The sequence below is a fragment of the Sycon ciliatum genome, chromosome 8 (genome assembly GCF_964019385.1).
Source record: "Sycon ciliatum chromosome 8, ocSycCili1.1, whole genome shotgun sequence".
Taxonomy (NCBI): Eukaryota; Metazoa; Porifera; class Calcarea; order Leucosolenida; family Sycettidae; genus Sycon; species Sycon ciliatum.
In genome coordinates, this window is record NC_088650.1 from 6967128 (window position 1) to 6991748 (window position 24621).

General features: G+C 49.1%; 2 protein-coding genes across 2 annotated transcripts in view; both read left to right on the plus strand.

Moving 5' to 3' along the window:
- LOC135823077 (phosphatidylinositol polyphosphate 5-phosphatase type IV-like) overlaps nucleotides 1-7638 on the plus strand; it is an 18694-nt gene extending 11056 nt beyond the window's left edge. The window contains exons 8-13 of the mRNA XM_065335909.1: nucleotides 359-401; nucleotides 1345-1460; nucleotides 2098-2186; nucleotides 4574-4636; nucleotides 5400-5446; nucleotides 6545-7638. Of these exons, the coding sequence (XP_065191981.1) occupies nucleotides 359-401; nucleotides 1345-1460; nucleotides 2098-2186; nucleotides 4574-4636; nucleotides 5400-5446; nucleotides 6545-6627 (441 nt within the window). The 3' untranslated portion in view covers nucleotides 6628-7638. The remainder of the gene's footprint in view (nucleotides 1-358; nucleotides 402-1344; nucleotides 1461-2097; nucleotides 2187-4573; nucleotides 4637-5399; nucleotides 5447-6544) is intronic.
- A 12562-nt stretch (nucleotides 7639-20200) lies between these two features.
- Nucleotides 20201-24621, plus strand: part of LOC135823078 (uncharacterized) — a 28729-nt gene continuing 24308 nt past the window's right edge. Inside the window, exon 1 of the mRNA XM_065335910.1 lies at nucleotides 20201-23150. Coding sequence (XP_065191982.1) covers nucleotides 21790-23150 — 1361 coding nt within the window. The 5' untranslated portion in view covers nucleotides 20201-21789. The remainder of the gene's footprint in view (nucleotides 23151-24621) is intronic.

The following is a 24621-nucleotide window of genomic DNA, read 5'->3' on the forward strand; positions in this document are numbered from 1 at the left end:
GAGAATCCGTTAAAATACAAATACAAATCTGCTCAATCTGCGGACAGCATGCTGTTTCGTTCTTTGTGAACTCATCAGCGCAGCACAGAGGAAATGAGGCCGAACCTGATAGCAATGAAAATAAAAATTTCCAATCAGGCCCGAACGTACCTTGCCAGAGTGCTCAAACTGACAAGTCAGTGAGCTCTGCGTATCTGTGTTTTTTTAGTGGAAAGCTACTTGAAACCCCCGAAAGGTAATACAGGTACTTATTCTAGTTGGACAGACCGGCGTACACGATTGTGTATCTGCATGGCTGTTTTTAAGTGTGTTATGCGGCCTGTTGACTTTCTCTGCTTTGCGCTTGTGTGCGTTTCAGACGCTCCTTGAGCATGACCAGTTGACAAATGCCATGAACACTGGTAGGTGCTGCTGCTGCTGCTGGTTCTACGGCTGTTTTCCGGGGTTTGTTTTCCTTCGTTCACAGCTGATGGCTTTTCCAGGGCTGGCACTTGTCTGTCGGTAGAATGATCTAAAGGGAGTCGGTCGGGGGTCGAGGGGTAAGGGGCAGTGCCCCTGTAGGATTTCAAGCTGCCGAAACAACGGATCGCAGTGCGTGGTTGAAGCTGCATGATGCACTAGTACTAGTAGTAGTGAAGGCAGCCCAGCATGTGACTGGCTCATAGGAACTTTGCAGAGATTGGTCTCAGAGTACTGTTGCATACTCTTGGATGTGGCCTCTTGATATCAGCAAGCACAGCAAGGTGCCCCTGCGTGTAAGAGAAGAGTTTCTGTGCAAGCTGTGCTCACTGCCTGTGTACTGGCGGAATAACGATAACATAGCAAAGGAATTGTTGTTGATGATTGACAGTGATCGATGGCAGAAGGATTCTCAGGGGGTCGTAACTTGTAAGTAATCTTACACGCACGCACGCACACACACACACACACACACACACACACGCACACACACACACACACACTGAAAAAAGCAACCAGAGAAGTAAACGCAACCGTGTCAAGCATTGCACTCCCACTCGGTAGCGGGCTAATCAAGTTTCACCGATTTAGTCATCTGTTGTACTGCACACCCAGTCCTCACAGGAACTCCCCATACTCTTTCATTGAAGAGATACTAGTACCGGATTTTCCGGAGTTCAAGCCGCACTCGCAATTCAACTAAAAAAAGTCAGTGCGGCCTATACTACGATGGTCGAATGAGTGGTGATGTACATGGTGGATGTGTGTATTTCGTGACAAAAATCTGGGTGCAGGTTATACTCCGGAAAATTCTGGACTACATGTATATTGGAGAGTTCCTGCTCAGCTTCCCAGGCATTTTTCTTGTGCATCGTGTGGCTGTAGGTGACGTGTTTGACGGGTTCGAGGAGATGGAGATCACGTTTCCTCCGACGTTCAAGTTTGACGTCAACTCGGATATGTACGACTCGTCGACAAAGCAAAGAACTCCTTCATGGACGGTCAGTGTGATGATAGAGATTACAGAAAAGTAGATCATTGGAGAGGTTTTAAGCTGCAAGTTATTTTTGACGTGACGCGAAAGTTCAGCTCGCGTTATTTGGCTCGCGTGTTGGAAAACAACGCGAGTGACCTGCACCTCACGTCGAAATTTGGAGTTGTACGCCAGATTTGACGTGAAATTGCGTGTCACGTCAGAAATAACGTGCAGCTTAACGTCTCTATTGTTGCAAACCCAATCTGTCATCGCCCAAAGCTGTGGTGATGATAATGCAGCAAGAAGCAAAGCAGTTGTACAGACATGTTCCCTTGTAAGTTCGTTTTACCTCTTGCTGGCTGCTGTATTACTGGTGTACTTGTTGAGAAGTGGGAGTATAGTGCTGTACTGTATTTCACGCGTTGTTGACGTGTGGACTAGTTGGGCAGGAATGTCGACGAATGGGAAATTGGGAATGCACGTCGATAAATTTACGCATCATTCGTTGCACACTGCACTTCGAGCCTGTTGCATAGAGGAACCGGGGAGGAGAGGGGGGGGGGGGGGGGTGTTGTGCTTACATAGTGTGTCAGTGCTTGCTTAGGGAACAGCACTCTAACACTGTCCCTTGTGCTGTTGTGCTCTCTCTCTCCCGTCTCCAGGATCGTGTGCTGTACACGTCGCGGCCGTCCACCCGTGTCGAGGGCCTGTTTTACGGTTGCTGTCAAGACGTGTATTACTCGGATCACAGGTGAGCCCCCTCTTGTTATTCTCAGGAGGCTCTCCAGCCTGGTGTGTTGCCCCAGCCCCCTCTTGTTATTCTCAGGAGGCTCTCCAGCCTGGTGTGTTGCCCCAGCCCCCTCTTGTTCATGATTCTCAGGAGGCTCTCCAGCCTGGTGTGTTGCCCCAGCCCCCTCTTGTTATTCTCAGGAGGCTCTCCAGCCTGGTGTGTTGCCTCACCCCCCTCTTGTTTTTCTCAGGAGGCTCTCCAGCCTGGTGTGTTGCCCCAGCCCCCTCTTGTTATTCTCAGGAGGCTCTCCAGCCTGGTGTGTTGCCCCAGCCCCCTCTTGTTATTCTCAGGAGGCTCTCCTGCCTGGTGTGTTGCCCCAGCCCCCTCTTGTTATTCTCAGGAGGCTCTCCTGCCTGGTGTGTTGCCCCAGCCCCCTCTTGTTATTCTCAGGAGGCTCTCCAGCCTGGTGTGTTGCCCCAGCCCCCTCTTGTTATTCTCAGGAGGCTCTCCTGCCTGGTGTGTTGCCCCAGCCCCCTCTTGTTATTCTCAGGAGGCTCTCCAGCCTGGTGTGTTGCCTCACCCCCCCCCCCCCTCTTGTTATTCTCAGGAGGCTCTCCAGCCTGGTGTGTTGCCCCAGCCCCCTCTTGTTATTCTCAGGAGGCTCTCCAGCCTGGTGTGTTGCCCCAGCCCCCTCTTGTTCATGATTCTCAGGAGGCTCTCCAGCCTGGTGTGTTGCCCCAGCCCCCTCTTGTTATTCTCAGGAGGCTCTCCAGCCTGGTGTGTTGCCTCACCCCCCTCTTGTTTTTCTCAGGAGGCTCTCCAGCCTGGTGTGTTGCCCTAGCCCCCTCTTGTTCATGATTCTCAGGAGGCTCTCCAGCCTGGTGTGTTGCCCCAGCCCCCTCTTGTTATTCTCAGGAGGCTCTCCTGCCTGGTGTGTTGCCCCAGCCCCCTCTTGTTATTCTCAGGAGGCTCTCCTGCCTGGTGTGTTGCCCCAGCCCCCTCTTGTTATTCTCAGGAGGCTCTCCTGCCTGGTGTGTTGCCCCAGCCACCTCTTGTTATTCTCAGGAGGCTCTCCTGCCTGGTGTGTTGCCCCAGCCCCCTCTTGTTATTCTCAGGAGGCTCTCCTGCCTGGTGTGTTGCCCCAGCCCCCTCTTGTTATTCTCAGGAGGCTCTCCAGCCTGGCGTGTTGCCCCAGCCCCCTCTTGTTATTCTCAGGAGGCTCTCCTGCCTGGTGTGTTGCCCCAGCCCCCTCTTGTTTTTCTCAGGAGGCTCTCCTGCCTGGTGTGTTGCCCCAGCCCCCTCTTGTTATTCTCAGGAGGCTCTCCTGCCTGGTGTGTTGCCCCAGCCCCCTCTTGTTATTCTCAGGAGGCTCTCCAGCCTGGTGTGTTGCCCCAGCCCCCTCTTGTTATTCTCAGGAGGCTCTCCCGCCTGGTGTGTTGCCCCAGCCCCCTCTTGTTATTCTCAGGAGGCTCTCCTGCCTGGTGTGTTGCCCCAGCCCCCTCTTGTTATTCTCAGGAGGCTCTCCTGCCTGGTGTGTTGCCCCAGCCCCCTCTTGTTATTCTCAGGAGGCTCTCCTGCCTGGTGTGTTGCCCCAGCCCCCTCTTGTTATTCTCAGGAGGCTCTCCAGCCTGGTGTGTTGCCCCAGCCCCCTCTTGTTATTCTCAGGAGGCCGAGTCTCCAGCCTGGTGTGTTGCCCCAGCCCCCTCTTGTTATTCTCAGGAGGCTCTCCAGCCTGGTGTGTTGCCCCAGCCCCCTCTTGTTATTCTCAGGAGGCTCTCCTGCCTGGTGTGTTGCCCCAGCCCCCTCTTGTTATTCTCAGGAGGCTCTCCTGCCTGGTGTGTTGCCCCAGCCCCCTCTTGTTATTCTCAGGAGGCTCTCCAGCCTGGTGTGTTGCCCCAGCCCCCTCTTGTTCATGATTCTCAGGAGGCTCTCCTGCCTGGTGTGTTGCCCCAGCCCCCTCTTGTTATTCTCAGGAGGCTCTCCAGCTTGGTGTGTTGCACCTGTAGGTCGCACGTAAAATGTGGGGGTTGGGGCTGCCCGATTCGAGCTTGCGCTCTTCATGCGGCTGAAGACCTTGCCTATGGCTTTGCATGACAGTTGTGGTATTATTCACAATAATGCACGCGTATACTGTGTATTTCGTGGAAGAGAGTGTTTCTTCGACCAGACCGATAACGGTCATCACTGACAGTGTGCATGTGTAATGCGGGAGTTAACCCTCTTGAAAAGACACTCCAGCCCTTAAAGAATTTACTAGCCACAATCTAGGATTTCAATGCTATACGTGCATGGCCAGATTTGAATCTTTTGCTTACGTGTGTGTATGTGTGTGTGTGTGTGTGTGTGTGTGTGTGTGTGTGTGTGTGTGTGTGTTTGTACGCATGGTGCCGGCTTATTCTTCTTCTCAGACCGGTGTTTGCCCTGTTTCGCGTTACAATCCGACCGCCTGCTTGTGATTATTTGAAAATGAGGTGAGCCTGACATGCCGTGTGGAGTGGGTGTTGTGTGGACTGCTGTGGCGTATGTGCATTTGAAGTACTTTTTGAAGATAACAGCATGTTGTAAGGTGGAGATGATGTCATCTTCAAGACATGTTTTAACCTATCAAGCAAGGAGTACCATATTATGCCATTTGAAGTACACACGAGTCCACGCAACCGCAGCTCCCCGAGTGTATCATTTGAAGTACATATATTTCCAGTTTTTATACGAAATACTTCAAGCGCAACTGCAATATGTGTCTTCCTTGTGTTCTAAAGGTACACGGAAGACCCGCATTGCCGTTGTTTGCTTCAGTTTATTGCATTGCCTTCAATAACGGTACATCCAGCAATGCCCAGTATCCACCCCTGGTTTGTCATAACCATTTACGGATCATCCGGAATGTGCACACATGCATGCAGGTACACACACACACACACACACACACACACACACACACTTGTACTTGTACTTGTACTTGTTGCTCACTGCCAAACTGGTCACGTGGGTCTCCCCGGGAGAGGGGAGAGAGACTCAAAAAGGAATCTCAAAAAGGAATCTTGGAAAGATGACTCAACTGGCTATTGAACACACACACACACACACACACACACACACACACACACACACACACACACACACACACACACACACACACACACATGTACATACGTCATACACACATGCACACAATTGCGGATTTGTCGCAATGTCTATGGATGCTCTATTTTGTGATCTGTGTTGTGCTTGCAGTACATGTCCTACAATCGGACAGTTCAACCGTAGTGTCTATACTGAAGGTGAGTGCTTGCTTACATCTACATCCAATTGCGATGCCGGTCTTCAGTTTTGGAGCGAGTTGTGCTAGCTCCGAAGAGAGAGAAATTGTGATCTGTGTGTGCTTTTGCAATGGATGCAACTACAGTGCGTTTCAAAAATATATACACGTGATTTCGAAAAACCATTAGGCCAGCATCTATACCACATAAAGTCTGTGATAACTTTGTGCATAAAAATTTGGAATCATCACATAGACTTGATGATACCACAATTGGGTGTTTGTTATCCGATCGCTTAAAAATCTATACGAGAGTAATTGGAGGGAGGACCTGAGCAATATTCTGAAAAAATTCTCGAAAGCTCCAACCAAATGTGAAATATTTCAAAAAGACCATGCGTCTATATTTTTGAAATGGACTGTGCAGTACGTTCTATTTCAATCATTAGTTCCATCCTCGATCCAGTTCGAATATCCAGAAATTTTAGGTCAGAGGCCAAGACTGATGATGAGAGTCGTGTAGGCTCTGCAGTGTCGCTCACCGTTGCATGTACATGTATTTCGAAGTAGACTTTTGGTGCTGGAGGAGGCCCGAAACGGCTATGTATTGTAGCGCTTGCTGTATTGGTGGCAATCACCGTCGTCAAATTGCTCCGCTCATGAGAGGTGCTCTCCTTGATGGTCTCGTATGCATGTAAGTCGGGCACACCAGCATGTCGTCTGTCCGTTTTAGAAGCGGCCATGTATATTCTTACTCGCAACCCGGTTCAATGCAAACAGAATAATTTGTTGCAGCCCTCACAGTTTTCACGTAGCATACAAGCACCCACATGCCCTCCCACCCACATACATACATGTACAGTGTTGCTCAATGAAATCCAGTCTCGTCACTCAAGTATGCGCCTTGCACCATTTCGCAGCCCAGAGTTCGCCGGTCTGGGGCTGCGCAACGCGCGGCGGGCGCGTACTTGGGTGACGCCACTGGATTTCACTGAGCAACACTGTAGTTTTCTCGCTTGCACGTCCACACTCCGCACATGCTAACACCGCTCACTCGCCGTGCTAACAAGCATGTGTTGTTTGTGTAAATTGTAATTCTTAATTTATTAACCCCTGCTAGGTAACACAAGACGTCTGGCAAGGCTAACGGCGGCAAGCAAAGGCAGAACGGATTCTGAAAGTACTGTATGCACAATTCTTTGATGGCCAAAGGGCCATTAACGGCAAATAGCGGCAATCCGATGAACCCCGCAGTTGCCCGCGGCTTATCATTCCGTGCTATCTAGCGTCCGTCGACCAGCCCGTACCTCAGGACGGATGTGCAGTGCCCTCGTCTTTGTGGACAGCATGGCTAACGCTCCTTGTACACTCCTGTCTATATCTACCGTGCACACTTTCTGTCAGGTCAGTCCGAATCTAAACACCTGCACTTGATTTATTTACCCGCCGTGCGTTCATAGAAAGCTACGGAAGTTGGTATGCCAGTGGACCTCCAAGTTGGAGTGCAATACCACAGTGCCATGTGGGTATCCACTGGCACTGGAGCTGGCCAAGAACCCTGCAGTGCTGCACACTGAACGCCGAGCTATCCCCTCGGTTCTTTGTCGTGCTCACTCGCGTGTATTGTCGTTTCTGTCTTGTGCACGCGCGGCGCTCGACTTTGGCCACATGTGCGCAGGTGCGTGTGCAAAGCAGAAAGGACATCATCACATGTTTGAAGTAAACAGGGTGGATGAAGTTCCGAAAGCACTAGTGAGTCCACACCTCGTCCCGTCATCGAACGCACACAGTGCTTGCTATCAAGGTATCGCTGAGTGCCCAATGCTCGTACTCTTCTAAATCCAATTTCTGATCAGATCTATTACACCATCCACAAAGTATCACATTTCACGCTTAACACATACCAGATTAACGTATCAGAGACATTACCTACAGGCGCCCGATGGTGTTGTATTTATAACGTTTTCGTGAAGGCAACCTTTGTCTATTTATTAGCACTGATCATGGTCTGCTCAGTGCTCTAGCACAAAACAATTCTTTCGCTTGTCAGTTTTGTTGTAAGGGTCGGAATGTGTAGCAATTGCAAAACTACCTCTTCCTTCATACTATTATTTGTTTGGTGCAGCGTACATTGGCGTGCGTTGCTCATCGCATGCCGGCAGTTGAAAAGTTTGTTCGTTATGGAGATGAAACTTAACCATCAGAACAACAGAAGTGATGTTGCATTGTGAATGATTCTCCATGCCACAGTACTGGTTTGTAATAGCTGGGTGGGCATCCCTTGCTTGAAAAAGTGAGCGGAAATTTTGTTGGGGTGGTCTAAAATTAGAAATCGTGCCATGAATCTTTCTATAATGTGGTTGCATCGTAGTTACCGTGTCCTGTTCCTGTCGGTACTGTTGAACCGAGTGGTGTCAGTGATTAGCCAAGGAATGTTGCACTATTCGCTGATACAACTCACCTGCTTTGGTCTCTGAAGCTGGATGACGCTTGCGCATTGACATGTCGCCGGAGAAAGGCTGCACTCTGCTCATTCTGCACGTGAACACAACGAGTTCACCCGTCAACTAGCTGTCAATACGCGTGCGTGTCGTGAATGAATGGCAACTGCTGGCGCTGAGCAAGCTCTCATTGCTGGTGACTTCATGTCCCTGAGGGCTAGTAGTAAGGGCAAACGCCAGAGATGTCTTGTTATCTCCCATCACTTGGTAACATTGATAGAATGCGGCATGTCTCTACCAAAGGGCCAGGCTGCTAGCAGTACTGACGTTATACCATGGCATGGGTCATGTCCGTGCTACGGTTTGCCAATGCAAACAAAAAGCAAACTGATTACCTCCCCTTCGTTGCCTTCTCTTTCTCCCCCCCCCCCCCCTTGTGGGCAACAGCACTGTTTGGTGTGATGGTATATGCAAGCAGGTGTCGACAAGTTCATGTACTGACCTCTTTACTCCGTATTTTGCCATGCATAATGGTTTCAACACCGCTGCACTGTATTGTGGACATGTATTCATGTTGAAGTCTTGGCGTTCTATTTCGCAATAATTAGTCGCTAGTCAGCGATTCAATCAAGTCCTCCACGCCACCGCATGAACTGAGTTGAGTAAGTTAGTTGAGGATCTCAGCAGATCACGACCAGCAGAGAGCATTGGCCAGAAGCGGTATACTGTTGTGTGATCCAACTTCTCTGAGAGTCGGTCCCGAGTGATGTTGCCTGTCAGCAACGGTTCGAGAATCGGGGAGTGAGAAAAAGTTCGTGGGGGATCGTTGCAGTGCGTGTGTGTACAGGTGTCTAAGGGAGTGAGAACCAGGGCGTAGTACAGGTGTCTAAGGGAGTGAGAACCAGGGTGTGAGAACCAGGGTGTGAGAACCAGGGTGTGAGAACCAGGGAGTGAGAACCAGGGTGTGAGAACCAGGGTGTGAGTAGTACAAATACCGGTATTGTACATGTACTACTCACTTTTGAGAACCTAACACAAAGCATCAGTCCATGTCCGATGGTGTCCCCCGTGTGGGCCATGCATTGCCGCGGATATTCTTACTACTCCGTTCATCATAAGTGTGTTGAGCAGGCAAGTCAGTAATGTAAAGGGACCTGAAAAGTAGACTTACAGTGCAGTAGAACTATAATACAATGTCCCCCCCCCCCCTGGGTACAATGTCCCCCCCCCCCCCCCCCTGGGTAGCAGGAAAGAGAACTACAATACAGTAAAACCTGTGACTAGCGACCAGCCTGGTACTACAGACCACTTCATCAGGCATGGGCGGTCTCACATTCATATATTATGGCTGTGCGGTGCAAACCTCTAACTAAGGACCACCTGCCACTAAAGACCGCTTTCTCTGGCCCCAAGGGATCAGTGGTCGTTAGTCACAGGTTTTACTGTACTTAGTTTCCAAGGTGCTTCTTATCCCAGTATACTTCAGCATGGATCAATACACCTGTGCTCTCTGTACAATGTCCGTACTAAGCAAGAGTATATATTATCAGAGTGCATGTACTAAGTGTGTCTCCACTGCATGTCTGTGAGATATTGCATACGATCACCAGACAGCCTCGCTCTCTATCTCTCTCTCTCTCTCTCTCTCTCTCTCTCTCTCTCTCTCTCTCTCTCTCTCTCTCTCTCTCTCTCTCTCTCTCTCTCTCTCTCACTCTCTCTCTCTCTCTCTCTCTCTCTCTCTCTCTCTCTCTTCTGATTTTCCTTTCTCCATTCTTGATTATCACCAACTCCTCTCTCGCATTTACCTGAGTTTACAGTCTTCTCCTTGTACCTTCTTGCTTTCCCGCACTATCTCTTTTCGCTGTACACTAGCTACGTTGCTGGCGATCCGCCATGGCAACGCTCGTACATTGATTTGCTGGCCGCATGCTTCACTGCGTTGTTCTTTGAGTTTTCTCCATCGAGACAAGAGAGAAATATTTTCCTTACAATAATGAATCTTCGAGTCTGATTCTAGAAATTGTAAAATGTCGCGCTGAATCAATGTATTAGGATGATTACTGACACCCGTCCAATGACAATTACATGTAATGTATCTTGTATGTTAAATGGTGAAGCATTTTGTCATGTTTCACGGCTCCAGCCCATGCTGAGAAGTCAGCCATGCAGCTACGCGTGACCGCTCTATGGTATCATCTCTTCTGGCCTAGGCCTAGGGGCATGCAGCGGCAACCTCTCTGATCAACAAGCTTCAGTCATCTCAAGTTGATGCCTGATGAATTAAACACATTTAGATATGTTGCATGAATACGCACTACTGGTGTTGTCAGCACAATGGATCAACTGGTCAGCGAAGTGTTATCATCACTGAGAGCAGCTATACTTCATGGCAACACCTCACTGACGGTTCTTACTTTTGCTTGGCATCACCTTGGCTGCAGCCTGGAGCAAGTTCAATTGTCTCCAAACTGAAGTCTACCCACCGGAGTAACTTATTCTGTGCTGGATGCTGATGCGTTGTTCTGTCTTGGCTACTCTGAATGCAGTGGACTGACAATGCAGTAGTAGTGCTACCAATGTGCATGTTGTGTTCATCAATCATTATCAGCGGCTGGCTGGATGAGTTAGCAGTGAGCTTAGTAGGTGGTATGATAACACAGCATGACTCAGTTGCGCTCACACTCCTGTCAGTATTACATTGTAGCTGACACGGGCGGTGAAGATTTCTGCAGAAACGAGAGAAGAAATGCACAGATAAGACAATTTGGCATTGCAATGCTCCACTAAACGAGCAGATAACTGGGCATTCTTCTCGACAGGAGTTGTGTTACATACAGATACAATAAAAATGTGAGATGATCGTCAATCAGTGATCAATTGATTCAGACCGGTTCTGTATGTGATGCTCAAGGAAGCTGGGGTGTCATGAGTCTACTAATAACACATGCCAGTGTTTCTCTGGGTGGTGCGTAATGCAATTCGTGGTGTTCTTCTAGATTTCACTCGATCCGCAGGCAAGCTGTGCTAACTGTAAAGTTGTAAACGTTCCATTTATCCCAGTTACAGTTCTCTACCGGCAAATCTACTTGAACTTCGGTTCATGATTTTCTCGATCACCATGCCGACAAGCACATGCATCGGTCAATACGGTTCGCGTGGAGTTTATACCGTGATCACAACCACAATCCCACCGGCTGCCAGTTATTTGTACATGTGCACACAATACCTGGAGGGTGGGAGCGATTGATTCACGGCCGTTCACTCAGCAATAGTGTGGTCCAACGTGTACGCGTTCCAGTACTCACTTGACCTGCCGCTATCTGCCTAAACAGCCTGTCACATTGGGTTGCTTGTCAGCTGAAACAACGTCAATGACAAGCTATTTCTGTCCACCAGTTGTCAGTTGTCATGAGTGACATGACAACCTGTCAGATCTATTTTCCCAGGAAACCGTGCTAATCTCCACCTCAAGAACAAAGGCAGGGCATGCAACAATGCACAATGGCCATGGACTCATCATCCGTGATAGCCTCGCGAGGTCGTGCTGCTGCTCCCCCCCCCCCCCACTCTCTCTCCTGTTTGCATGTCAACTTCTCCCAGGTGACTGTGTCACCATCACGCATGACCTTATGGGGCAGTGATTTTTTGCGCGTTGACAGGGTTGGTGAATACAATGTTGGCTAGTTGTGTGCCTGCGGCGAAAAACTTCAGAACGGGAACCAGGGTCATGCTTGCAAGGAGAAACATGGCATTCTGTTCATTGTTGTGGGGACTTGTGGGTTTCTAGTGTGGGAACCAGTACAGGGTTGACACTTCGTGCAGTGTCAACCATGTTCGTTTTCGGACACACACGTGCGTGTACGCGTGAGAGAACAGGTTCACAGTGGTGATTTTCTTACGGTCAAGCTGCCGACGACCGGAATTTAGTCTATTTCCATGTTGTGCATTGACAAGCAGAAGATAATATCATCTTAGTATTATTTATTGGTTGACCTTGTGTGCCTATCATCATACACATTGGCATTCCTAAACCCTACATCCAGCCCATGTATTACCACGACCATGGCCGGCATGAATTCTTTGCAGTAAATTTACGCTACACGCATGCTTCGCGAATATCTTTTCCTGTCTTACTTTGTTGCATGTAGTAACCTTCATTGGCATTCCACAGTCCACCAATACTTCCTGGCCCGCCACGGTGTGAACACTAGTGTCCTGCAGGCTGCAGTGCAAACACCGCGAGGCTGAGGGAGCTCAAACCGGGCACTGAACTGGACTTGTCGCCAGCAGTGATATTGACAAGAAGCTAGTACTGGCTGGTGGGGACGTACGGGGATCGGTGTGTAGCGCTTTCTCGGCATGCACACGCCAGCTTCTATCCTGTGTAGTCCCACACACGCTTCCTGCTGGGCTATGGCTGTGTTTACATGAGAAATTTCAACCCGGGTCGAGTTCAGCCCGGGTTGAAAGTCTGTACGATAGACAAAAGAGGTGAGCGTTTACATGAAGACAGTTGACCCGGGTCAAATACTGATATGCCGCCAAAAGTCCACTTCTACAGTCCTCTATGGTCACGTGAATCCGTTCGCGCGAAATTTGCATGTGCAGTGCTGTTCAAACCTGGCGCGAGATACGCACAGAAGTACGTTTGTACGATTTTCTTGACCCGGGTTGGTTTCAACCCTCCCCTTGGGGGGAGGGTTGAAATCAACCCGGGGCGAAATTTCAACCCGGGTCAAGCGCAATGCGTCATGTAAACGCGCCATTCACTTTGTGCACATGGGGGGTTGAAATCTGACCCGGGTCGAACTCAACCCGGGTTGAAACGCCTCATGTAAACACAGCCTATGACGGAAATCAAACTGCCCCACTCTCGAGTCTCGTACTGCACTGGCCATAGCCGATGTACTGCTGATGGCACAGTGCAGTCGCCATGGTTACCAGGTGTCTGGTGATTGCGCAATCACAAGCGGATAATGTCCATACTACCTTTGATGTGTTGTACTAGTAGTACTACTAGTACTAGTCAGTGCTGGCCGAAGAAATCCAACCTCATGAATACAATACATGTAGTGGCAAGCACTACGCAGCCCTAGCACTACGCAGCCCTAGCACTGCGCAGCCCTAGCACTACACACACTGTCCCGTGCACTCAAACACGTGCTACTTTATGCAACGAGGTTGGATTTCACTGGCAAGCACTGTGGTTCATACACAGTAAACATTGCTCACACATCCTCGGCAGTGTGCAGAGATATTTTCCTTGAAATACAGTGACACCTGTCTAAGACGACCGCTCAAGGGACCTTCAAAACGTGGTCTCTGTGGCCAGGTGGGTCTCCTTATCCAGGGTGATTTGACTGGAGCAGCATCCCTTGGTCCTGGTTGCATTGGTCTTCTTGGACAGTTGGTGACCTTATCCGAGTGGTCGCCTTATCCGAGTGGTCGCCTTATCCGAGTGGTCGCATTGACAGGTTTTACTGCACTTGTAGGAGGTTTTTTGCAGGATGCTCAAATACAACCTGTCTGTGTAACATTGTATCAACAGGTTCAGCAGGTACTGCTGATATTCTGCACAATACGCACCTGTGTGTATTTAGGCCACGCGACTGTGACAACGTATGTTATTTATTTATTTATTTATTTATTCAACATCTCCTGGCCCGTCCGAAGACTGCCAATAAACATGAGAGGTCAGGTGATAGCCAACCACGGCAAGCTAAAAGGGAAAAAAAAAAGAAAAAAAGAAAGATGCTGTCAGAGAGGGAAAGGAGATAGGGAGAGAAAAAGAAAGGGAGGCACATTAATAATACATGGGATCACTTCGGATGAGACAGTGTGGAAAGCTGGACTGTGAATTTCCTGATATCCTGGCATGTCTTAATGCTAGTAGGCAGGTTAGACCAAAGGGAGTATGCTGAGAAGAAAGGGGATTTCAAAAACAGAGAGGAACTAGCTCGGGGCAGTGATAAGGCATTGCGTGTTGGTCTAGTGGTAACAAACCAGTTGTACTTGGCAATATGTTTCGGGACTTGGGCTAGGAAGATTTTTTGCACAAGGATACAAAGATGCTGCTGATGTCGGGCAAGAAGAGGGTGCGTGGAAGCAAGTTTATAAAGACAACGGGAGGCAAATGTTTGGTCTTTTCGAAACAGAATTTTCAGAAGCAAGCGTTGATGTACCTCCAGTCTGTGGAGTAAAGTCTGAGACAACCCGCACCAAGCTATATCGCAATAGTCAAATATAGGCAAAATGTACGACTTAAACTTAAAGAACAATTTTCTGCAGTTATCATTCAAGTGTTGGCAGTGGGGTTGTAGCATACCTAAGGACGCACTCGCACGCTTGCACACAGACTGGACTTGTGGAGACCAGGAGAGTTGGCGGTCGAGAATAACGCCCAGGTGCTTGTGCTCGTTAACAACTTTAATAGGTGTACTATTTAGACCAGGAAAATACAGAAGTTGAGTGGGGGGCGAGGGAGAGAAGAACATGGCCTCGGTTTTGGCGAGGTTAGGCTTCAGTTTCGGCACAGTCAGAAGCCGGCAGATCTCGCCTGGCCTTTCAGGCAGCCTTGGCCTGGAACGCTCTCCCAAGGAGTGTAAGGGAGATCAAGGCTGCCCGGCAATTTAAGCTTGCCTCCATCCCCTACACCTTGCAATGAATGCTCTGTCTGACTTTTCCCGTCCACACACCACGTCATTTACTCTTCTCTGCGTGCTTGTGCGCTTATGAACTCTTTGTGTTCCCTCTGTTGACGCTTCAAAATCGCTCTATTGACACTGCAAAATCGCTCTGTTGACGCTACAAAATTGCTCTGCGTGCTTGTGCGCTTATGAACTCTTTGTGTTCCCTCTGTTGACGCTTCAAAATCGCTCTATTGACACTGCAAAATCGCTCTGTTGACGCTACAAAATTGCTTATCATCTCCCTCCCTCCCTCCCCCCCCCCCTCTCTCTCTCCGAGCTCTCTCTCTCTCTCTCTCTCTCTCCCCGTAGCTCTCTCCCTTTTGAACTTCGCTTCCATAGAATTGGGCACCATTGCCCGTTTGGCCTTGCGAAGCAAAATAAAAATCAACAACAAAAAGTTTCCAGGTTTCCATCCATGTTACTGTAGCGTTGACCCCGGACTGCATGGAGGCCGTGAGGTTGTCTGCCGAGCTGTCGGAGCACATCAGAGCAGTGTCGTCAGCAAAAAGACTTACATTTGGTACAAGGGCTGGCAAGTCATTAACGTACAGTAGAAATAGGAGCGGCCCAAGTATGGACCCCTGGGGTACCCCAGACACGACTAGTAATGGGTCTGATAGGGAGGTAGATACTCTGACAGTCTGGTGGCGGCAGGAAAGATAGGATGAGAGCCATTGCAGGGCTGGACCGTGTACCAAGAAGACGGACTCTAGCTTTGCAAGCAGACCACGATGCCAGACGGTGTCGAAAGCTTTCGCTAGGTCAAAGAACACGATGCCAACATGCCGCCTGAGGTTCCGCTGGGTGTAGATGTCTTGTACTAGACGTGTTAGTTGGAAAGTTGTGGAGTCTCCACGGCAGAAACCGGATTGAGATGGTGAAAGCGCTGGGGTGTGTTGCCCCATATCTGTACGTGTACTAACATGATGCATGGTGACATGTAGTGCACCCTCCACCATTCTCACCTTAACGTTAGTACAAGTACATGTACATGACATTGCACACAACGAGTATCTCTTTTGGTAGCACTCAGTGCTGTTGAGTTACCGGAGTAACAGAAGGTCCCCTACCACACCATTGCACAAGGGTTGAACCACAGCACGTGCATTTGTCGCGTCCGCCGTTCATGTTTCCAACAGCATGGTGCAGTGCAGTATCTGCATGTAACTTACTATAGACAACCATGTCCAGTCCAGCTTCTCTTCAATCAGATACACAACGTCACTAATACATTTACCGGGGTTCTTAAAGGGGGTAGGGCTGGCACCCCGGCCTCACCTGTGACTTTGGTATATCCTTCCTGAAGCCAGATCTGGACGGCCAAGTCACTGTTACTAGCATTGTCATGGAGAATCTGCAAGCAAGACGCGCAAAACAATGGCCGCAAGCACATCATCGCACTACAGATAGCTGTCAGACACAAGTCTGGCCATGCAGCTTCCTATCTGTTTCTTGTTTTGCGCTGACCCCGGCAGTGGCCCTTGTTGACGCAGGACCCACTCCGGCATTCATCACAGAACCACATACCAGACACATCATATCAATTTTATGCATAATTTTTGTAATATATGCAGAACAACAAAGGCCAAGCAAGGCTTGTTAGTCGCTACTCTGAGTTTCATGCTTATGCAATCATCAGGCAGTTAGCAATGAGCTATGATGCCATTGGCTATGCCTGTATTTATGCCAGGCTGAGAGATATTGGTGGATTCTGTATGCAATGTATACATGTACTGTGAAACGCGTAGACAAAGAAACGTAACCGATCTAATAGAGACATGATTGTTTTAAATGTAATTACAGTCGGTCATTGTAGTCCCTGCATGGGAAATGCAATAGTTTTGTCGTGCCTCTGCACCCAGGGGGCTGAATGCCATCTGTGTTCGTTTCACACACACCTCTTCCCATTTCCGTGAGCTCGTTTCCTGAACCACTGTAGCCCGCAGGTCGTGATCATGATAATTTATGTAAGCCTGGTGGCTGTTGAAATAATGACAGTCAGACATTTAGATCTACAATGTACATGTGTACATGTATCTGCAGAAGTGGTGCAGTTTTGATGCTCGGACCTCCAGGCTCCAGCGCATTACAAAACCAAACCGCCCGTACAAGCCAGTAACAGTTATCTTACATTGTAGGTCGTTATAATAATGTAACATTCCTCCCTTCCTGGCAGAGCTGTGCCAAGCCTAGGCAAAGGCCAGGGCGTTTGACGTCCATCGATACTTAGTATGCGTCATGTCCAGATGTGGTTGCGCATTGCAGAGCGGCATCCCAGCCGGACCCAATAGTTATCTCCCGCTAGCAGTACCTTTCTCGGACCGTTGAGCACATCTGTCTGCATTCGTCGGGATTGAAGAAGGAACGCTCAGCCTCTGGCTCGTGATATCATCGGTGATGAAGCGAATGAAGCTTTTATGCCACAATTCATCAGGGTTGCATCCTGTTACGGTAACACTAACAGTACTCGTAGACCTACGGATGGTAGGTACATGTAGATCTGCAGTGCTAGTTTACATATTGAACACAATGTTCATGAACGGCCGTTTGCATCACATCGATCGAGAATGATAAGGAAAGCCTTCTTACTACCCTGTGACTGCCACATCATCGCTTCAGTGACACAGCCAAGCTATCCAGGAGGAGTGCACACACAACACATACACTTCCGGACCACAAGTTCCAGATTGGAAGTCATTATAGAAAATGTAACGTCTACATGTATATCCATAAGTTTGAGGGAGCTGGGAAAGGGGAAACAGTCTGAAGAATAATTGGCTGCCACCACCAGGGCTCGAACTACATGTAATCCAGGCAGACAATTATATCCGCGAGGAAAAAATAGCGATGCTTTTGCTTGCAGTCAATCTTGGGCATGGCGACCAGGAAGTTGGCAGGAACTACAAATAACCGTTATCGTCCTACGTCAAGTGTTACGGCTTTATCTACCCTGCGCTTCCTGCGTCCCGATTCCCGAATGGTATTTCTAAAATTATTATTTCAAAAACCGACACGGCGGCATGGCAGTCTGCGCAACTTTAGCTGCAGAGCGACTTGATGAAGGAATGATTATGTGAACTCATTACGCGGTATGTTACTTCCTGCTTCCCATCACATACACTGTACAGTCATGTAGTAGACTTTTAGTAGTACAGTAACAGGCTTATTCTAAATTTTACATTGCATGTAACATCAAGAGTAAGCTCCCTGAAGCTTATTATTTACTCTTGGTATAAGCACTACAAACTGTCTGTAGAAGAGTGGCTTTACTATCAATCGTGTACCATGATTACGACTGCTCCTGCCTGGTGGGTTTGGTGTCCTACTCGCTAACTAACGACGTTACGTGCTACTTTAGGCTAGCCGTTCGAAAGGTCTCTACTCACTGTACTATGACAACTACGAGTACAGTATTGTAGTAGATGGCTGCACAAGTATACACCATCATATTGATCATCTCAACCAACAACTTTTTGTAGTACCTCCCGGGATCAGTATTTTCCACTTGAAATAACATCCACCCCAATGCCTCATTCTTAGCATTCTTTTATTCGCTTCCATGTAATTGGGCTTATTGCCCGTTTGGTATTGCGAATTCAAATAAAAAAACAACAACAACAACAACCATCTGCATCGAGTGCAGCCACAAGCAAGCAGTTCACAACGAAACCAGGAAGATCTCGACCATCTCGTAGATCTACACCGGTAGACTTCATCATCCTTTGTTTCTCGAGAACAAAACAGAAGATGTGATTATTAGTCATCGTACATGTCGTAGAGCAGCACTACTGCCGGCCAGAGCCTGAGTGCATTCCAGCGGAGTACTCACTCGTGGTACTCCCCCAGGGCCAGAGTCGTGATCAGGTCTCGTCGCCTCTATTAAATCTATCACTGGCCGCCTTAGGCTTTGTGACAGTAGTTAAACATTGGCCAAATAAAAAATAAAAGTGCGGAAGGTGGAAGGTGGGAATCCGTGACGATCGTCAACCGGGACCACAAGAAGAAAATAATTGTCCAGACTGAGATGACACGAAGTCGACACGTGTACTTGTACAGTACCAGATCCTGTATTGTACAGCTAGCAAGAACAACATTTTTATGAAGGCAAGCCAAAATCCGCAATGTCGGCGCGCAAGTCAACTGCCCAAACATCTCGCTTCGGTACTCCTCCTTCGTTCATAACCTCTCACGGCCGCAGGCCGCTCCGATGAAGATATTTTTCTTCAGACTTTCCCTCTTCAACACCCTCAACTTACTTCGAAGTATGAATATCTGCACCTACAAGGCTACATGACAGATTTACTGGGTAATTGAGGCGTGTACAATCAGAAGATCAGAGTCTCTGACAGAGATCAATGATTATGTCCACGTCTCAATAGGTGTGATCGTGTGAACGAGCCTGTGACCCATTCGGTGACTCCCCCCCCCCCCCCACACACACACATACACGGGCAGGGGTGTTACCAAACTCAAAGGTAGACTCGTCTACTCATGATGGCGTTACCTTTAGCGTGTACTCCGACACGTCGATAGATGTCACTGTTGTGATACGTGTAGATGTGTAGTTCATGATCCTTAGGGCGCGTTCGAATTGTCACTCTTTGACTTTTCGAGGAGCTTCGTTTTTCGGAAGAGGTGGCCTTATTGGCCTCTTCAGAAAAACGAAGCTCCTCGAAACTCCTCGAAACTCATCCGATGGGAAGGTGGATAATTAGTTTCGAAGAGTTTGGAAGAGCTACGTCACGTACTGTAGTACCTGTTCGTGGAGATGGTCGATCTGAATGGACGTCATCATCGCCATGACAATTCCACTGAAAAACTCTAAAAATAATTAATGATAGAAACCGTTCTAATGGGACACTTCAACTAATCTCTTTATAAAATTTGTTAGAACAGTTGATGAAGACAATTCGAACGCGCCCTAAGTCTCGGTTATGGGTGGAGCTACATTATTTAGGCCGCGCCAGCCTACTCTCGTGCAAAGCGTGGACCATATAGTGGACTGTTTCTAGTAGCGTGGACCATAGTGGACTGTTTCTAACTCTCTACTAAGGTTATCAGCCATCATGATGATCATGATGATCTGATCACGGGGTGGTGGCGTCCCACGGAAGCGGAAAAGTGGTTGTTGACCAGGGAGTTGTACGACTCCTTGTTCTTGACCTGCCCGGTACGCGAACCCGTCGAATTCTTTTTCTTTCTTATCAGCCATGGTGAAGACTGACACTGAAGGTGAATATTTCTGCACCCTGGCTGCCCAAGCGTGATTGATCTTCGCGTTCATCAGCTGTCACCCCCTGTGATTGGCCTTCATCCAGGGTGGTTGCTTTTCGTTTGTACCTTCGTTGTCAAGCTATTACTTGTCATCCTCTGTTAATCGTCACGGATGGCAGACGGTTGCGGTAACCAATGCTACATTTATCACCTACCGCTAGTGGTTTGCAGGGTTATTTGCACGACGTCGGTAGAGATCCAGCCAGGGTTCCTTGGCAAAATAATTAGTTGTGTGCAAGAAAGCATCACACTGCCACAGGGCGCAGTGGTTGACAAGATATAATACTAGTAGTCTGATGTCTCCGCGAAGTCAAACAGTCTATTCCTGGCCACAGTGCGGGAGTGCAAGACTTGGAGTTCCAGACAGCGTAGACCTTCTAGTTGAAAGTACTAGTAGTAGTACACATAACACTGAAAAGTGAAAGACCAAGTGTCTGTGACTGTTTAGGCACGCGACGGTTCGTTGACAGCCCAGTCAGTACGAACAGCCAATGTTTGGACAGAGCAATCCCTAACTCCAGCCTACAACTCATCGCCAAGAAGCTAAGTCGAGAAAAGAGTCGGCAAGCAAGACCGCATGTTTACAGCACCGAAGCCCAAGGCGAAGCACAGGTAATCAGTTGGAGGTGCGCTCAAGGAAAGAGAAAAGATAAAGACTCTTCCTGTAATGCACTCCATCCAGTTCAAGCAAGGGAAACGGGGGCAAAGCCAGAGTTGAGGAAATATTATAAGTCGTATTTCCAGCGCTAGACATTAGACGAGTGAGTTCACAGACAGCAGACAGGCGGAATTCACAGACCTGGCAGCGTCGCACTTGACAGGACCGAGGGCATTGAGCAGCAACAGCGCTAGCCTAGCCGGAGGACTGAGTTCTCCTGAGTCGTGTGTCCCGGTGAGATTGTCCTGCGTCATTGCTCAATTAAATTATTTCCACACGAACCTACTGTACTCGCTCGGTTGCGGTGTTCGGCGTGCGTCCCAGCTCGTAGATCTACTCCCTGTGCAACAGCAACGGTATCCTCGTCACCTCGCTCGTATCATCATCGTCAGGCCAGGAGCGGCATCGCAGGTTTCTGCAGTTCCAGACTCAGCGCTGCAGCAGAGTCGCCACGTACGTGCACATGCCATGACCCCACCACATGCTGGTGCCAAGTCAGACTTTTTGCCGCACTGACACTGTTTCGCATGTAGCTGCAGTCTTCTGAAATCTTCCCAGCGACCGGCTTTATTGCACAGGTGTTCCTGGTTCCGCTCATCAGCATTTTCATCAGGGAGTCTGGCCATCCAACGCTCATTCAGCCAGTAGATCTACCTTTCGCTGTTGGTTGGATCGTCTCCTGCTAGTGCTACACAACCTCGAGTAAAGACTTCCTTATACTTATAGCAGTAGAAGTAGACTGCGAGAACAGAACTACCCGAATATAATTATCAGTACGGGGATCGATACCGGATAAGCTAATCATTCACAACAATCGGAGCAGATAGTACACTACTGCCACACGTGCTTGGGCTGGGATATTTTCGCAGGTGAGGGGCGACTGTGTGGATCGGCGCGACGTCCGTGACTCCAGACGCTGGGTGGTTTCGAGTGGTTTCTTTGAGAGGACTTACTCGCTTGCTTTGGTTCATTCTCGTCCGACCTCTACTGTGTGTGAGCAGTTTCCCAGTTTTGCCGAATTCGTGCTCATAATCAGTGCTGGTTCTGTGGAGGGTCCAGGGCAGAGCAGCATCGTGGTATCATTGCCGCTGGTGAAAATAACTCGACCGCGAGAACCACCTCGTGGTAGAACTAGAAGTGCAGGACTAGCGGGGGTCGTCCACGCGAAGACGGAAAGATGAACGAGTCTTAGCAGAGAAGTAAGGTCAGTTCTGGCTGAGAAGTTGAACACCCCAAGCACGGCAGTGCGACGGCCGGTCAGGACGGCGAAAGAAGCAGCCGCGTGAAGAGCTGACTCGTCGCAATGCTACGTCCAACGACCGCCTCCACCGGGCGCGCATTTATTTGTTTGATAGTTGCCCTGTTAGCGGGCTATATACGCCCAGCTTCTCCATCTGAGTCGGTGGATTTGGAGCGTGTGAGGATCGGAGAAAAGGCAGCCATCGACTATGGTGCGTTTTGCAACGACTACTCTTTGCCCCACTATTACACATCACTGAGTGTTGCCGGCAGTGAAGACAGTGCTGGTGAGTGCTATGACAGTGCACCGTGGACAATATTCCTGGAAGGAGGTGGCTTGTGCGAGAGCGATGCCGGCTGCGCAAAGCGCTACATCGACTCGCCGTTTTTGATGAGCTCGAACGACACGACGGAGTCCAAGTGGCCGAGCAACGTCACCGGGTATGGATTACTCGCGGGCAAGACGAAAGGCCTCGCGGTCAACTGCACTCATCGAATACTGATACCCTACTGCTCCAGCGATCTCTGGCAAGGCTATGATCAGGAAGAGATCAATTGTGCGCAGGCTCAAAGCAGACGTGATATTGTAGTCAAGCATGGATCAATTTTGACCAGGCATCTAAAGGATGGATCCAATGAGAATATGACGGTGCTTGGAACTCGGCTTGTCCGCAACCTGACCTTCCGCGGCCGGCATATCTTCGAGGCGGTGATCCGGGACGCCATGGCGCGGGACGTGGGCAATCGCCTGTGCACCGCGTCCATGGTACTCCTAGCCGGCAGCAGCGCGGGCGGTGTTGGTGCCGTGGCCCTGTCGCCATGGTTACGCAGTTTCCTGGACACGGAATGCACCGGCAGTCCACCTCCTGTGTCGGTGCTCGGCGACTCGCAGTGGTTCATCAACTTTGATAACTCGCTGGGTCGGGAGGAGGACATGCCCTGGATACCGAGAGGAAACCATGAGTACAATTACTGCGATCGAGCGCTGACCAGCGACTATCCATGCTGTATGGCCACTCAGTGTATTCTGCAGCAACCGTCCTTCACCAACATACCGCTGTTCACGGTCTTTAGCATGTTTGACGGCTACATCCCGTCGCTGTACTTTCAGTCGCTTGGTGACGAGACTGATGACGATGGCCCGGGCGGTACTACAAAGTGCCAGCTGCCCAGCAGCAACAGCGCCGAGGATAAATCGAAGCCGTCGGCCACGAAGATCACCAAGTCGCTGCGCTTTCTGACCGAGTACGGCGGGGCAATGAACTATAGCCTGGACTACGGCCTCAGCTACGACTTGATGAGCTTCTTCGTGCCGTCCTGCCTGCAACACGTCTACCTGGCTACCAGCTCTCTCTGGGACCCTGACGGCGTTCTCGGCCGCAGCATGCGAGATCAAACCTATGGGTTCAAGCACTCCCAATTCAAGTAAGTATGGGGTTGAGGCTATGCCCGGTGTACAGTAACTCTAGAACAATTCAAGTAAGTATGGGGTTGAGGCTATGCCGCTTAGTAACTCTAGAACTCCAAACCCTTCAGTGGCGCAGGGGTGTTGGAAGGTAGTATTTCAGGATGGTATGATCAGCCATAACTGTAGGTGCCTATCCGGGGGCACACCACTAAATATGGCAAATGTTAGAGCCAGCAATCATATCATGGGATTTCGTTTAAAATGAATACTCACGGCAAGAAGTGGTACGGTCAATACCATGATGACCATAGCATGTCGGACTCCCCTTTACGGTATATATTTCAGAGAGAGAGAGACAGACAGACAGACAGACAGACAGACAGACAGACAGACAGACAGACAGACAGACAGACTGACAGAGAAACCGTTAACGCCCCATTGTGTGCGCTTGTCAACAAATACGCTCGTAGCACCTCCGCACCTAGCTAGTCAAGTTTTCAAGTGATGAGGCACTCTACTACCAGAACATCGCTACCATCAGATATGCCTGGTCACTGGGTGTCCAGAACAGAGATGTTCCCATGTGCACTGTTTCCATGTGCACTGTTTCCATGTGCACTCTTTCCATGTGCACTGTTTCCATGTGCACTGTTTCCATGTGCACTGTTTCCATGTGCACTGTTTCCATGTGCACTCTTTCCATGTGCACTGTTTCCATGTGCACTGTTTCCATGTGCACTGTTTCCATGTGCACTGTTTCCATGTGCACTGTTTCCATGTGCACTGTTTCCATGTGCACTGTTTTGACTTGAGCACAGTACTGTAGCACTTGTGTTTTCGAATGTTTCCATTTAAAAGCGTAGCGTGAGTCAATGGAGGGAGTACTAATGGATCATGGTCTTGAAATAGGGTGCCTGTGAAATGGTTTCACATACTTTGCTAATCGGCCTCAGGTTGTCAACAGGCTACACGGTTGCTTCAGGCAAACTCGTATGATTTTGGATGGAGAGCCAAGGATAAATTTATGGGAAAGAAAAATGGACTAAGGAGCTCTTGGACTTACCATAAAGAATACAACAAGTACAAGTTACGCTATACTGTCCACTAACACCACCAGTTACTTGACAATCAGCTCATGCGATAACATTGCACGGAACTGTCCAACGGTGCTGATGTGCTACAACTAACTGCCAATCAGCTCCAGCACGTCTTGGAGGCGCACTCCAACAGCCTTTCAACTTGGAAGGTTTTTAGTTGGAATGCGCCTCCAAGACGTGCTGGAGCTGATTGGCAGTTAGTTGTAGAACATCAGCACCGTTGGACAGTTCCGTGCAATGCTATCGCATGAGCTGATTGCTTAGTAACTAGTGGTGTTAGTGGACAGTATAGCGTAACCGGTAGTTCCTTGGTCCTTTCTTCTTTTCGTTTGATTTTCTTCACCATTGCAAATTGCACGGGTGCAAAAACTAATACTTTGGCCGTGCATTC